Source organism: Lepisosteus platostomus, chromosome 3, assembly GCF_059453375.1.
Source record: "Lepisosteus platostomus isolate fLepPlt1 chromosome 3, fLepPlt1.hap1, whole genome shotgun sequence".
NCBI classification, from domain to species: Eukaryota; Metazoa; Chordata; class Actinopteri; order Semionotiformes; family Lepisosteidae; genus Lepisosteus; species Lepisosteus platostomus.
In genome coordinates this window covers 36,322,944-36,339,521 of record NC_142613.1, presented here as the reverse complement: position 1 = coordinate 36,339,521, position 16,578 = coordinate 36,322,944, and the positions used below count along the sequence as shown (strand labels likewise).

Here is a 16,578-nt window from a genome sequence, read left to right as displayed (position 1 = left end):
TTAGTATTAATAGAGTAGCCCACCTATATGTTGCTGTGTCTTGTTTTAGTTTTTTACCTGTCTCCTGCATGTGAGTGTTTTAAGAATTTGGGTCAAGTACGAATGTTCTGGTACTTTTCAGAGATCCCTCCTTGATTTTTATATTTTGTTCAGTGTACTGTATCCTTATATGCTTACATTGACACTTTTGTCTAGGCCTGCCAGTGTTTCTATAACTTCCTGTGCTTATTTCACTTTCACGCTTCCACGCTGATTTAGTTTTACTGAACATTTATCACCTCAAATCAAATCTGCTGTCTGGTCCTGGGCTTGTCTGGCCTGTGGATCCTTCTGTGTGAAGTTTGCATGTCCCTCCAGTGGTTGGGTGGAAAAACTTTTCTGGATGCTTTGGTTTCTTCCCACCTTCTAAGATGTGATGTCCAGGTTTAGTTGGTCATTTGAAATTGTTCCTTTCCTTTGGGTCCAGTGCTGGGCTGTGTGCCATCCAGGAAGGGAACAGATTTGTGCTCTGTTTAACCAGGGGCCCGGTGCTTCTGAGATGTTGCTGTGACATGGAATCAGGGCTTAAGAGGCTTTCTAATGCTACATGGAGGATAAAAACAAATAACAACAAATTCTGTGTCCCACATTTTCTTTTACTTTTCATTTTGATAAGTTCTGATTTGAATCGTCCCAGAGAAAGTGCATCTGCCTATAATTCATTTTCTCTAAGAGTTTCTTCCTGAAATTCGAGAAAGCTAACTGGGGGGGAGGAAAGCAGTAAGGAATGATTTTTCAGATGGTGCTTTTCTGTATTTGGAAATATCGTAAAAAAATATGATTTTGTAGCGCTAAGCGCTCTTCTTTGGGAGCTTGTGTGAGCAAAAGCATGGAGAATGTCGTTTTCAAGAACTATATAAACTGTGAAACATTTTTTTGCAGTCTGTGATATTGGACTTCTGCAGACTTATCCCTGCATCTCCAGGGACTGATTCACAATTTCAGAAGACTTCAGCAAATGAGTCTTAACTTTTTTAATGTTTGTCTGTTTTGGTTACAGTGGACTAAAATGTCTATAAATGAAATTTCACATGACATGTCTATTGTTTTAGGGACAATACTACTGCAATGATTCCATACCTGAATCATGTATTCAGTGAATGCTCAACAACTACAGTATGTAAATATGAAATATACAGTAGTATTTCTGAGTGGATAAAATAATTCATACATCTGGATTAAAATTATCAAAGTCTGGGAACATGTCTCAAAGTAATCTCAAAGTAGCTGAAGTAAATGGCTTATTCTGAAAACCCGATGTACCATCAAAGACTCAGTGCTGAAAGAAATATATCCTGTTGAAGTTCTTTAATGACCGACTTTGTGTTAAGGACATAAGAGCGCATTGCATCTGCTAGCCAATCTTCCTCTCGTTTGATACAGCTTTTTCAACAAAGATGAACAAGTCATCCATGCGAACGTACTCAGAACGTCCCATGTAGTCAGAACTGTTTTCCAATTTTTTAAAGTGTTTAAAAGTTAAACGGAGAGGCATATACAGTATACGTGAAAATCCAAATGGGCTTTAAGTTTAAAATAAGTGTATATTGTATGTAGTTTTCTATCAATTCATAATACACATTTTATCAGAAAGATTTGTTACGATATAGTACATTACCGTTCTGATTATTAAATGCCTGGATAAAAACGTGGTTTACCGAAGTCCAGCATTCTGTTTTATTACTTTTACTAGGGCAAACTGCAAAAGACTTGGAGTGTAAAGGAAATAAATGTTATTGTCAGCTTTATAGTAATAGTAAAGTCTAAGCGCTGAAAACACGTCGAGATGAAAATGCTTAGTCCCCTTTGTTCGTTTAACGGGACAGAACAAAAAACTGCTCAAGTTCATAGTTTGGCGCTCCTTATTATATTTTATATCAGGTACAGCCTGCAAAGAGGAATTTCATATACCTAAATCGGGGTGGTTTGTGATTTTTGACTGCTTGTTTGGCTCACGGTGTGAATGTTGAATGGCGGTTATAACGACACGTGCTCAGAGCGCATCGTGGAATTTGGAACTTGCTGTTCAAATGCTAGCTGGTGACCTGCACGTGCGGGGACTGGATAATCCTATACAGTTTCATATTGCGGAGATGGGTAATGCTACAGAAATTGTAGAAGGAGTCGGTAACCAATTTATCAAATTAAAACATTTAATGGGAACTGATTTTATATTAATATAGAGGTAGTTTGATGTGTCTGGCTTGACTTATAGCTACAGTTTGTGCCGTATACCTGATTGCTGACCGTAGAACATTAAAAGCCAACACATTTCGTTAATAAATGCGCCCATGCGTCACACCGTGTCCTCCTTTTATTTTTATCTACATGCAGCATTTTTGCTGACAAGCGTGTGTTCCCACTTTCAGAGTCTTTGCTATTCATTGCACTTTTCTCCAACCGTTGACTACCAGTACGTACTCTGGGATTTGCAAGATTTCTTTAAAACTTTTTCTGCCATTTCTAAACGTGTACAATGTGTTGGAGCCTTTTTTTTAAAACCTTATGGAATATGTTCAGTTTTACTTACAATAAGTTATCTATCGTGTCTTGTACCTGAAGGTCAGTTTTTTCTTACAGCATGGACAATTCTAAAATGCTTTTCTTATTTGGTTGGAATAATAATGGACAGGATCTTATTTTATGCTTTTTAACACATTTTTAGCAGACACGATTACCAGAGGTTCGTCTGTTACGCTCTTTCTGACTTAACAGGTTCCATTTGAAATGCATTTGTGTTTACATGCCTGTTTTTTAAAAATAATTTTGATATTGTGTCGGCTGTAATTACATTTTGTTTGCTGTTATTGCTTCAGACATCCTTTGTGGCCTGACTGAAGTGGCATTTAACGCAACAAAATTCTCGAAGTTGAGTAAGGATTTTTCTGACATATACTTTATAGTAAATGTGCCTAAAGATGACAACTTCCTGTGCCCAGTATGAGATATGTTTCTGCATACCCTGCATGCAATATCTGTCTTTTTTCTAACCAGAAAGATTTGTCAGAAAGAAAGAAGTTTCTAATATTGCATGAGATATACTAGAAACCCACTAGTAAATTTTGTGTGCATATATGTCATCATTAAGAGCCATGACTTGATGACAGTTTTCGTGGCCTTAGGCAACATAGCTAGAAACAAAAAAAAATCAACAAAAGGATGTTTTAATCTGTTTTCCTTTTTTGTTGATGTTCCCTTATTTATTTTTTACCCCTATGTTTCAGTGTAAATTGACTGTCTTTCATTGAAACACATCAAAATGAACAGCAATATAAAATGCTGTAGGTCTTGTCTGCGTCTTGCCTGGTGAAGATATGTGGAGCGACAGTTAGGTGTCATTCCTCCACCAACTCGTGTTTTTTTCTCATGAAGGATATCATTGTGTTGGTATGGTGGGATTAGAGCATAACATACTATATGGTTATTGCTCTTCCTTTTTTGTGATTATTATAACACCTCTCTTTAAGATGCATGAAGCACGTCTGGCCTCTTCAGTAGATCCTAATGTAGAAAAACATATTCATTGCCTTCTGATAGGATTCTTTTCTAGAACGATTTGTTATAAGTAAATAAAGTGTTACTATATTTTGCCTTACCAGAGCGATGGTTTCTTTATATTCTGACTAGCAAAAATACATGTGAAAAAATGCATGTATATTATTAGTAGTTTTTAGTAAGGGATAGTTTCAGTGTCGGCTATAAACATTTATTTGAGGGATTGATGAGGCAAAGTGATGAGCTACTGTGATGTGTAGAGGAGCTCTCCTTTTTAAATTTAGCAGTTTTAGTTTTTCTAGTTGGAAAAGAAAATCTTTAAAAAGGCGGGTTTAAATTCACACAATTGTAAGTAAACACAAAGACCAGTTAATGCTTCATAGTAAAATTATTCACAGTTTCTGAATACAAGTTTAATTCCACAAAATCTCTGTTTCTAGACCACATGTGAACTTAAGGGTTTTATCAATTTAATTTTTTTAACGTTACTGTAGCAGTGTTTTGATGCAACAGTAGTGACTGTCCTTGAAAATTAACTTTGAATTGTACAGTTTAAGGCATCCCCAGGTAATTATGGTTCCTAAGTGGGAGCATAGGTCTCCTAGAGGGAGAGTAAATTGATTCTCTTTATAAATCAGTATTGGCAGTTTTGGAATAACAGTGTAATAAATATGACTGCTTCACCAGTTTAAAGTTCAGACCACCCCAGCGTTTCATTTAAATTGTGTATTTTTGTGTAATTGTGTAATGCTGTATACCATAAAAAAAAACACAGAATCCAAGGATATTGATGCATCTCTTTGCCTAATTGTTATACACAATAGACAAATATTTTTGTTTTATTTGTTTTTTATTTAGCTGACAGGTTAGTTCATTGCTTTTTTTAAATGTGATTGTAGTTGTATGTGGAGACTTCCAAAACAAATTGGGCAGTTTCATTAAAAAAAGTAATTCGTTATTCTAAATTAGAAAAAAAATATTCTAATGACTATTGCCCTGCAAATCTCAATGCACATTATGTTGAGAATATAGTTAATGCAGAAAAGTGAAGGGAATTTAGCATTTAGCCCCTGTTAAACTTTGTTAGTAGTAAAGACTAATTTTCTTTCTCGTGGTCTGTGTATAGGTTTTCATTGTTTGAAGGATTACATTTTATTAATTTGGGTGCCATTTAGTGCATTATATGTATATGCAGCAATGCTAGTCAGTATCATTTTTCATTTATCATCTGCAACTGTAAAAGGTAATGGGGGGAAAATTTGCATAAAAAACTCCTGATTAATAGCATGTTTTATCATACAATGTCAAAGCAGATATCAGACTTTTTTAACTCCAGATACTGTGATCTTTATGCTTGAAGCCTTAAACAAGCAGAAGCCCTCAAGTTTTATGTGGGTTTGTAAAGACTGGAGCTATGAGTCAGCATTTCTAACAGGTCAGTTAAACTTACCAGCAGAACTGGAGGCCAGTGAATCTCATTGTAGTAGAACAAAAACCTGCTTCTTAAAAGAAAAGAGATCAGCCAAGGTTACTAAGATACAGGAGACGTCATTCAAAGTGATGAAAAGCAATCGGAGAGCCATTGCAAAATATAAGTCATTGTTCCTAGGTTCCAAATGTGCCCTCAGTGACTGATCTTGAGACATTTACTCATTAACCTTGAAAGTATGTTGATGTGCACTGAACGACACTGATGCTCTTTAGTTTTATAAAATGCAGTGATTGTGCTGACTTGCTTGTCAGATTGTTCACCCTCTTCCTCCATTCTGGGATTGAAATCCCTTTTCATAAAAAGAGGTGCTACGTAATAATAATTCTTTATACTTTTATAGCGCTTTTCTGGACACTCCACTCAAATGCGTTACAGGCAGTGGGAACTCACCTCCACCACCATCAGTTTGTAGCATCCACCTGGATGATGCGACAGCAGCCATAGTGCGCCAGAATGCTCACCACACACCAGCTATCAGTGGGGAGGAGAACAGAGTAATGAAGCCAGTTCATAGATGGGGATTATTAGGAGGCCATTCCCATGGGAAATGTTGCCAGGACACCAGGGTAACATGCCTACACTTTTTAAGAAGCACCCTGTGATTTATAATGACCACAGAGAGTCAGGACCTTGGTTTGAAGTCACATCCAAAGGATGGCACCCGTTTACAGTATAGTGTAACGTCACTATACTGGGGCATTAGGACCCACACAGACTGCAGGGTGAGCGCCCCCTAATGGCCCCACTAACACCTCTTCCAGCGGAAACCTTCTCTTTCTCAGGAGGTCTCCCTTCCAGGTACTGACCAGGCGCACGCCTGCTGAGCTTCAGTGGGTTACTGGTTGTGAGCTGCGGGGTGAATGTGGCTGCTGGCTTTACATGGCATGTCTCTCTTGTTGATGAAGCAGACCCTGTGTGTGTGAATGATCCAGGAGAACAATGGGTGGAATGGGGATGGAAAATGAGGTTTATTCAGGCTTTGTTCCTCTAATAGCTGTATAATTTATTTAAAGGCCTGTTCCCTCTGCCTGGGTGGACTTGTTCTTAGAAGAGCTGTCTGTGATTTGATCGGATAAACTGAAAGATACAACACACCTATTATTCCTATTGATTGTTCATTCTTTCATTCCTTAGCTCTTGTAGTGTAGTTTTCCATTTTGTTAACAGTGTACTTAGGTTTTTAAGAATGTTCAAAATATACAGTATACTGTATATAGGCTTTTTTGTGTAGTCTGTCATATGAGTAGTTTTCTTTCTTCGTATGTCCTTTTTAGTCTGAGATGAAAAGGTGTGTTTTTGACCCTGTGAAATGTTGAAAAAGGCATTTCATTACTTTTTTTCCTTTGGAGTTGAAGAAAATCGTCTTTTCCTCAACTCCAAATGGTAGAGGAAAGCACGGGAGTTATGACTGGTTGACCATTAAGGATTTGCTGCAGGTCTTGCTGTATGATCAATACAGAAAATGATCTAATGAAACCAGCTGGGTAATGAGCTGGTCTGCTGTGCATGTATAGCACACAGAAAAGGGAACCTCAAGTTCCGCAAAAGTTGTAATACCGTTAACATAACAATTTTCTGATTCATGTGTACAGTTTCACTATCTTGCTTTTTATTTCCATTTGGAGAATACAAGTCAGATAATTTGTAATTTGTCTGTGGTAGGTGAAAGATTATGGGAGTAAGGATTTCAGTGGAAAAGATGATGATTTTCCAAGGAGGGTCTCTTATCAACTTCTTCCACTGTTTATGATGTTGCCTTGTCCAAAGGTTTATCTTGATTAAACATTACAGGGAGTTAAATGACCATGTTTGAAAGCTCATGGATTTAGCTACATTCTTTGGTGTAGTTGCCTTAGCAACTAACTAGACTTTAACAAACAGCACTAAGTCTTCCTAATGATAATAAATGCCTGAAAATACTCACCCTTAGTGTGACTCACATGCAATGTTGTATCACAGATGGGTTTGCAGAAACGTTTGCGCTCCTCTCATCTAATTGTTGGATAACATGTCTAAAGTTATCCGCATCTGACAACTTATCAAAGAAACTGGTGTAATTATGCTTTTTCCATCTTTTAAATCCACTTCATTTTGTTCTTAAACATTTCAGCAAGTTCAGATCTATATGGATATTAATTATTTTACAGCGATCTTAATGACACACAACAGTATTTGTCACATCTTGCTTTCCGGGGCAGCCCCGATCCTCGTTTTCATTCCATATTAGACATTAATTACTTCATTAAACCAATTATTTGTATAAGAAAATTAAATGACTTATTAAGTTTAAATGATTTGCTAATTGAAAATTACATCAACCTGTAGAACTCACTTGTAGAATGGCTTGCCAGCAGCCATATCACCCTGCAACTCACAACTGGCAGCCCACTGAAGCTAAGCAGGTGTGAGCCTGGTCAGTTCCTGGATGGGAGACCTCCTGGGAAAAACTAAGGTTGCTGCTGGAAGAGGTGTTAGTGGGGCCAGCAGGGGGTGCTCACCCTGCGGTCCATGTGGGTCCTAATGCCCCAGTATAGTGACGGGGACACTATACTGTAAAAACAGGCGCCGTCCTTCGGATGAGACGTAAAACCGCTTCATTACTCTGCTCTCCTCCCCACTAATAACTGATGTGTGGTGAGCGTTCTGGCGCACTATGGCTGCCGTCGCATCATCCAGGTGGATGCTGCACAATGGTTGGTGGTGGAGGGGAGTCCCCATTACCTATAAAGCGCTTTGAGTGGAGTGTCCAGAAAAGCGCTATATAAGTGTAAGCAATTATTATTATTATTATTATTATTATAACTCCAGCCCTTGAAAACTATAAATGTGTGGAGGCAAATGCATCAAAATTTTTGTTTTACTTAGGAGTTGATGGTTTACTTTATAATAACTCTAATTATATTGTAAGCTAATTTTAAAATAGCTAGGTATGTGTTTTTCACACCTCGGCTTTCAGTTGTGAACCCACAACCGCACACGGGAGAGGATGAGGAGACGTTTGCAGACCCATCCCCTTTCGGGCCCGTGAGCTTTTAATACCTCACTGGCAACACACTCCCCTGGGGCCACAGGGGTCGCTGTTGCTGTGAGCCAACTGTGCCTGGAGTGTCTAATCTTACCCTAACCTTGGCCTTTTTGTGTGCAGTTGCTTGGGGAATGCTGGGCATGTTTGGCTTGTGACATGACACAGGCTTGGACTCCTGATCCTAGAACTCGGCTTGTGTTCAGCCGAGCACCTTTAACTGCTTCAGCTACTCGGGATGCCCCTTCTACATCGAGAATTGTGCAGATGACGAATCAGCACACGGATGGGTCTGAAGAGAATAAGGATTTACACCATGGCTCTTTATATAAGCCCATACATTCCTCATTATTTTTTCATTTTAAAGTAGTACTTTATATATTTTAATATTTCTCCTAATTTTCAAGAAACGTACTCTCAGTCTCTGTTGCAAATTCCATACTAGCTTTGAACTTTACCAGCCCCTCTGTAGATTTTAGAAGACCACAAAAGAATCCAGTTTTAAAGTCTGAAAACCATGGCAACCATTTCTTTCCTGTTTTGGCTAGTTAAGAGTTCACCCTTGTTACCAAACCATTACCAAAACAAAACAATTGTAGAAAGCGGTCTCTTTTTTCTTGTCTTTAAATTTGTCTTCTCTTCAGTCTCTCTCATGTATATAACTTTTTATTTTGTTCACATTAAAATATCCCATACAGTACAGTTTTAACCATCACATTACCAATATAAACGATATTGCCAACTACAGAAAAAACACATTTGCCCATTTCTGTTATTAGTAGAGGGAAAGTGAGAGGTGTGATAGCTTTATTTAATGTTCTACAGTGGTATATAAGACTTAAGGACTGTAAGACAAGAAGAGACAAAGATTTTGGAGATCCTCAGTTAAGTACCTGGATAATCCTAGAATCTTGCTTCATCTCAATGTTTGAAACAACAGGACAGTAGTTTAATGTTTCCAAGCTAAATGGGAAGGGTGAACTGTAGTTAACAGAGCCTTAAAAAGGGAGGTTCGTCTCATAGGGGTGGTATACACATTAATACCTCAGTGTGGTTGGTTTGAGAAACAGCATGGTAAAGACAGGCATGACCGTGAAGTGAAGGCTGGGCTTGGAACTCCTCAATGGGGAGAACGTTTGAGAGAGAAGGGAGAAGGGGTCGAATCCCCTAGTCCTAATAGGAGCTGACTGGAGAGACTTGAGATCTACTGTCCTTCTGTGATGTAAGCTTTCTGTCTCTGATACTGGGATGGGGCAAGGCAGGGGTGACTTTCCGGTCTTTGATTGTCTTTTTTTTTTTAGCCAGTTCTTATTAAGCTAGAGCTGATAGCTCATGCTGATAGCTGAGCTATCAGCATGAGCTCATGAGATGCATGAGCTGAGTTAGATTAGGGTTGTGGTAGCATTTGTAAACTGCTTTTCAAAGCAAACAAAATATTTTGCTCTTTGCTGCATTTGCTGTATCTGTTTTATTTACTTTGTTCTCTGTGAGGTTAGAGTGTTCTGAAATGTCATCCGGTTCTCTGTCCACAGTCTCCCGCCCTTGTGTTACAAAGGCACTGACATGGTTGCATGACAGTTTGGTGCCTGGCTGAATATAGACTGAGATTATTATGCATTCACCTCATAGCAGATAGGGCAGCTGCCCAGAATTCCATGATTTTCATTTTCCTTTCTTCAGAAGGACACCTGGGGGAGGGCATTGTGGGCCGGTTTGTTTTTGAATGAGCCGTGTAAATAAGAATCATGCATTATTCATGAAGGACAGGTACTTCTGGGGTCACCTGAAGAATTAGGGTAGATGTTCAAGAAGTGTAAAGAAAGATTCATTATTTGAATAATTAGCCAATCTTCTTTAATAGTAGTACACAATTAAGGGGGAAACACTTCATTTAAAGTTAATGTCTTATATTGTAGATTGTGTAAATTTGTGTATGTAGTGATTTGGATAATATTGAGTGACTTGCCTTGGGTATTTCTGTGTATGCTGAAGACGATCACATTTGTTCAAGTTGCCAAATTAGAAGCGTCATGGGAATGAGTAGAGATCTGATGGCAAAAAGGACTGATTTTTGTGCTGCAGCCAAATTTACAATCTGAAGTTGTCACTTTAAGCGTATCCTGGGCCATTATAACACTTACTGTAGCTCCCTGTGTCGTCTTTTTAGAAAGCAGTGAAATTGCACTCTCAAAATAAGCATGTAGTAGGGAACCAAAAGATTATGATTATTATACTCTAAATAGCTCCTAACAAATAATTTGCTAATGATTAATTCCTGGTTTACCATTTTTTGTATGATGAATCATACAGTATATTGCTGTTGCCTGCTTCTCTCCCATTAGGATGTTGTTGCTTCTTACTGCTTAAGAAACATGAGTCACACAGGGTGGCCAAAATAAATAATTAAGACAGTTTTCATGACCGTTGCCTAATAAATGTTTGTGGTAACACATTTTAAATGTGATAGGAAAGCTTTTTTTGTCTTAACTTTCTCCCTGGTTCATAAATTGTCAAGAAAACACTCTGCTGCAGTTGTGTATTCTCTTTCTTATCAATGCACATTCTCAGGGTGTTGTGTGTTTGATATGTTTAATTTTTTTTTTCCTCTTTTAAAAATAAAAATGAAGTACAAGAAAGGTATGGCCATTTTCTTCAGGCATTTGTAAACTGCAAAGTCATTAAGTGACATGATTCCCCATCACTCTGTACTTTTTGTGATATAAACTGTGTCATAAAGCTTATTAATGCACAGAACAGGGGATCGGCACTAAGGAAAGATGCCTCCTTTACTGCCATTATTGGGGTTCAATTCCTGGAAAATAAGGGTAGTTATTTGCCCCAGATGTTAATTCACAGCACCGTGACAGTTTAGCTTGACGTCTACAGTTTGTTGGCTCAGTAAAATTTACTTTTTCCATCCCCCTCTCTGTTCACATAAGAGCCTATGCAAATTAACCCACCAGACAGAAACCAAAGCTTTTGGTTGCACTGCCGTTAAATCTTTCATAAACAAACGGGAGTCGTTATTGTAATCGCCTTGAAAATCGCCCAGCAGTACATGGGGCATTGTCGAGACACGATAGCAAATGCATTGGAATTGAGTGCTGCTGTTATTCTTTTTGACAACATGAGGTATATTAATTTGGTCCAAAAGTAGTAAAATAAGAAAATGGCACTAGTACCAACCATGGCACACTGCCACAGCTGTGGGTGATTGTGCAGAGGTCTGGACAGTTAAAACAGATTCATCTTATACACAGATGGTAAAATAATAAATAGGCATATAAAGATATTAGCAGTTGGACAGTCGGAGTAATGTAGTTTACAGCCACTCTGTACTGGTTCACCCCTACAGTAAACTTTACATTTTCAATGTTTGAATGCTTTTTAATGAACCTTTAAATGGGATCTGTAACGTAGTTTGACACCTTATTGTTATTTATGTGGTCTGTGAGCTTATCAGCAGGTCAAGACTCTCAGCCACAGGGGTCTGAATGACAGCATGGGGACACTGTTAGCACTCTTCCTAGCACACTGTCATTTTCTGGGGGGTTGTCGGGATACGCTATTGGGAATCAACACTGCATTATATACTGTAGCTCAGGAACAAGTAATAGGTTTATTCCATGCTGAAAAAAAGAAGAAAGAGAACACAACGTTTCGGCCGTGAAAAAGGCTCCACGGCCGAAACGTTGTGTTCTCTTTCTTCTTTTCTTCAGCATGGAATAAATCTATTACTTGTTCCTTTGCAGCCTACGCTTGCTGACACAGCTACCCACCTGAATTATATAGCTCATTTGTGTTTTTACATTCCACTTAATGCGCAAGTAAAAACACAAACACATCTGACAGAGTGCATGTTCAGCTATAGAGATTCATCATCTTGGTACTTACCAGGCCCAGGCTTCTTCAAAGATACTACACGGTGGTAACGTCAGTAGATACTTGGTATTTTATGGGTTGTGTGTGAGATTTCTTGTTTGCTTTATTATAGTAAATTTCTGTATTTGTAGTAAGGCGGTGGTGTAGTTGTTGGCACTACTGCTTCATAGTGTTGGTACCCTGGGTTCAACTCCAGACCTGGGGTGATGGTCTGGAATCGAACCTGTCTGCACAGTTCCTACCTTGATTGCGTGGATTTCCTCTGGGTGCATGCTAGTTGGGTTCTACTACTGCTAGTAGTAGGGTGACTCCTGGTAAAATGGGCCCTGTGTGAATGTAGATGTGTGTGCTCTGTGACAGACTGGCGTCCCATCCAGGGTGTACCGTGCCTTGTGCCCTTTGCTTCCTGGGATAGGCTCTGGCTTCCAAGGAACTGGAAGAAGCAGTTAAAATGATTGGATGGATGTATATGTAGTTTGTGATGCATATTTTATCTCTTCCATATGACATTGTGTGTCTGTTTCACAACAAGGACAAAAAGTAGCTTGATGAATGGTATACAATTAGTAATTTAGTTTACAGCATGGTGTAGTTGCTTTGCAGTATGGCCTATATAGTTTGATACATATATCTAGTTTGACATTTACTACATGGTACTTTGCTGATTTTGAGTTAGCCCCTTGTAGCATTGCAAGTACTGAGGCACTTCATGTACTCTGGAGTCTTCAGCTCATTTACCAGACTAGTGGTGAGAATACATTTTTCAATGAATTCCGCCCTTTGATAACTCCTGCTGTTTCCCAGTGGCATATATGACAGTCTATCACTCATGGTTCTTTCTCAGATATTAATGGCTCACAATGTCTTGATACATTTCCAGCCTATAGCTACAGCTGACAATGTTTAGAAGTGGTTTTTAAGACTAGTCATGCAACAGAGCCACACATGAACTGGTCAGCACCCTTACAGCAGCACTCCCATTTACTGCCCCTGTTGGTGATTGAAAACTTTTTTGTTCTTTTTCGGTGGCTTAGCTTAGGGTCTCACCAGAATTATTTTTTAAAATGTTTACTGAAGGTAGTTGTGGTCTAGAGATACTTGTTAAATGTTATGGCTGTGCTTGCTGTTGTGTTTGGTTCTGTAAGAATATGTTCTTAATGCAAACCCATCCAAAGGGATTGAAGTGGAAAATAATATTCTGAGGTAAGGGCCTTAATAACTGCACAGAAAAAGACATGAAGGGTGCAGCAGGACCAGCTGATATGTTTTTTGAAGTTCTATTCCTCTGGACAGTTCTTTATTGCAGCCAGAATTAATATAATGTGTTTCCAGGCCTGCTTGTAGCCTGGGATGTGTCACATGATTACTGAAACTGCACAGTGTGTCTGAAGCAAGGGGCTGGGTACAAATGCTGCAATAAGCAAAAGTGAGCTAAAAGAGCAGAAACCCCAAAGCACAGCAAGTGCTTTATGCATACAAGACTTCTTACTTCTCTGTGGAGCTGTGATAAGAAGCTGGCACTGCAGTGAGTGTTGGACTTCAGTCCTTGAATGTTGTTATCGGCGTGATCAAATTTTGCCCAGGAGAGATGTCTCGTCATTACAATCTTCAAGCTGAACCTGAAACCGAGAAACTTAAGGATCACATCTCTATCTCCAGCTCCAGATAAGTCTTTATTGAAAGAAAATAAAATGAGATGCATACTCTCTTTACATTATAAGAACATTATTGAGAGTATGAATAAGAGGAAGCCATTCAGTTCATCTAGCTCTTCTGGGAGCTAGTAGCTAATGAATCCGAGGATCTGATGCAGCCCTTTCTTGAAAGAGGCCGGGATATCGGCTTCCGGCAGTGTGGTGTGTGTTTGAGCTGCGGACTCTGGAGCAGAGTTTCCATGGGATCAAATCAGAAGTGAGACCCTCTGACTGTACCCTTATCCCCTGGAGCAAGTTTCTTCGATAAGGTTGCTCCAATAAATGCCCTGCAGTTTCAATGCATTCTCTTCAGGCATTGATTGTAATGGACAATTTGTTCTTGGTTGATTTAGTTTATTAACCTTGGTTGGTTTATTAACGTGGTGTACAAAATGTTCTGTCTTCGTTGCTGTAGATCCTGAAGAGGTCCATGAGATTATCCATGGGCTCATTGTCTTTGAGAATTGGGTATTGGCATCTCAGTCATTCCAAGGATAAGAGCCACATTGCCACAGCCCTTTTCCGGGAATAAGTGGCAGTCTGATTGTGGATGGTTGGATAGTTGGGGTTACCAAAAAACAACTAGTGAACTGCACAGGAGCATTGTAGTATCAACACTCGCAGCTTCTTCTGGAACAAAAGAAAGGGAGCTGGAAATGTTTAAGACTTCCAGTGAATAGCAGCCCTGGTGTGGCAGGTGTGTGATTCACTTGCATTTTGTCCCTCAGACTTAATTGAGCGGGAGTTAATGCTGATTAGTAACAGTTTTGCTATTCTTTAGGGATCTAAAAAACAAGCTTATCTCAAACCATGCAGCAGCTTTCTAGACATGGGATTTTTTGTGTGTGGTTCCAGCCTCACAATGCATCTGGTACAGTAAATTCTGTTTGCTAATTAGTTTTTATTAAAGCTGCAAATAAATATTAAATTCTGACTTAACATTTTACCATATTTTTCTGTTCCTTTTCCTGTAGTAGGCAATGCTTTATATATTATTGAATGAGAACTTTACAGAGGAAAACCTGGCATTGTAGCTTTTGAAAATTATTTCAGTAGCTCTGTATTTGCTGTATTCAAACATCTTAACTTTAAAATTGCTGCCAAGGCGTTCTAATAAGGGAAAAAGTTGTAAGAAAGTTGAAATCCGATTAGGAGAATACGCTGAAAGTAGACATATTTTATTCTTCTTTTATAGTTAATACCATGTAATTTCCCCCCTTTAGAAATAAAATATTAGAAGGTGGCCTGATTTATAAAGCAGTTTGCTGTCGCAGACATTGAAGTGGCTGAGGGAGTTATAAGGTTTTTCTTGTTCCTGCAACTCTAGCTGACATGGGTAACTGCCCATACTGCTTAGCAGGCCTCGTCTGTTAATGTGAGATAATATGTAGTAGTGATGTAAATGGGACTTTGTGTGCTTGCCAAAGCTTTGAGGTTTGAAATTGTGTTGGGCTCGCAAGGCCAGCAGTATTTAGCTGGCAGATATGCAATAGTAGGTCAATTTCTACATTTCCTTGGCTGCTATAGTGTCATGGCATAGGGACCTGAGTACTTTTTTTTTTAAGTGTAAGGAGTTTTAATTGCTTTCCTTATATTAAAAAAAAAAAATCAATTCCCTCCTTGGCCCTTTTTGCACATTTTCCAATTTGCAGGACTGATGTTAGTCTTTCAGTTTCTGTTTGAATGTTTAACTTGTCACATTTAGCTTCCCTGGGATAAGTTGTAGTCCCCAATCTATATAACGATGCTCTTACCTACAGTCAATGTGCATGTTGTCAAACTTTGTTTTGGAATGTTTTCTTTGAAAGCACTAAACTAAAAATAGAAGCTGACTTACTGCCACAATTACAGGGTTTGGCTTCACATTTAAAGAACAGATGTAAAGACATGGCATCATGGTTCTTCTGTTACTTGTCTGATTTTTCAGACCTGAATCTCAGTTTACATAAGGACTTCATCTCCCTTTGCCCCTGACAAAACCCTCATCTTATTACAACCAGTGCAGTTTCTGTGACTGGAATGGGTGAATGTCTGCAGACCAAGAAAACTGATCTCATTTATGCAACCTGCAAAGGTACATGAAAGGTTTGTGCCACCATTCATATTGTGCTAATGTTATGTATGTCTGCAAAAGTAACAGTAATCTCTCTTTACACAGTAACCTATTTATTTCAACTAGCGGTGAAAAACCTATTTTTAAGAACAAATACTCCAAACTATTATTAGAGATTCTCTCTTCCAGTCAAAACTTGTGATTCAGCAAAGAGAACTGTTGATTCATTGTACAGGCATTCCAGTGTCTCTCCTTCAGTGCTTAATGATCAATACATGCTACTGGGAGAATCAGCTTCTCTGTTAATATGTTTACAGAAGTTAATTTCAGTACTTCTTTATATGAAAATGCAGTTCAAGGATGCAATTGTTTTGCTGGTCAGTAACATTTAGCATTAGCATTTAATCAAGTACAAAAATTGTACTGTAGCTACTTTAAAAGTGTGTTAATGTGAACATCTTGATTATTTTTAATTTCTACTAATTTTGGTTTAATCTATTTCTGTGGTTCTACAGCTCTTTGATTTGGATAAGCTATTTCTGTTGAGTTTTTAAAGACGTCATGACTTCCTAGATTTTTTTTTTAACATTTTGTCTTTGCAAAAATAAGTGTTTAGTTTCACAAATTAAGGAATTGAAAATGGAAAAATAGGAGAGTGACATTTGATGTGGCAGATGAAATGTTTTTAACATTTAACTGGTTAAGAGGTATAGTAAGTGTAGAGTTCTTGTCGTATATAGTAAAAATTCCCTTCTGGATTGTGTCTGTGCAGCTTTTTGTTCAAAGAGTCTATTTGATTATACTGTTGAAGCATTTTGGTTTATGTTCTGTAGAAATTGAAGAAAGGTACTGAATTCTGATGAATAATAGGACTTTTCTTTACAATGTGGCATTGCACATA

The 16,578-nt window shown here is 38.4% G+C and overlaps 1 protein-coding gene across 5 annotated transcripts in view; it reads left to right on the top strand.

The window, feature by feature from the left end:
• lpgat1 (lysophosphatidylglycerol acyltransferase 1) overlaps positions 1-16,578 on the top strand; it is a 77,389-nt gene that overhangs the window by 2,300 nt on the left and 58,511 nt on the right. Inside the window, exon 1 of one of the 5 annotated variants that reach the window (XM_088625483.1) lies at positions 1,995-2,166. The exons of the other annotated variants lie outside the window; for them this stretch is intronic. Within the exon in view, the coding sequence (XP_088481609.1) occupies positions 2,010-2,166 (157 nt within the window). The 5' untranslated portion in view covers positions 1,995-2,009. Of the gene's footprint in view, positions 1-1,994; positions 2,167-16,578 lie in introns of those variants that run through there. 5 annotated transcript variants of the gene reach the window in all.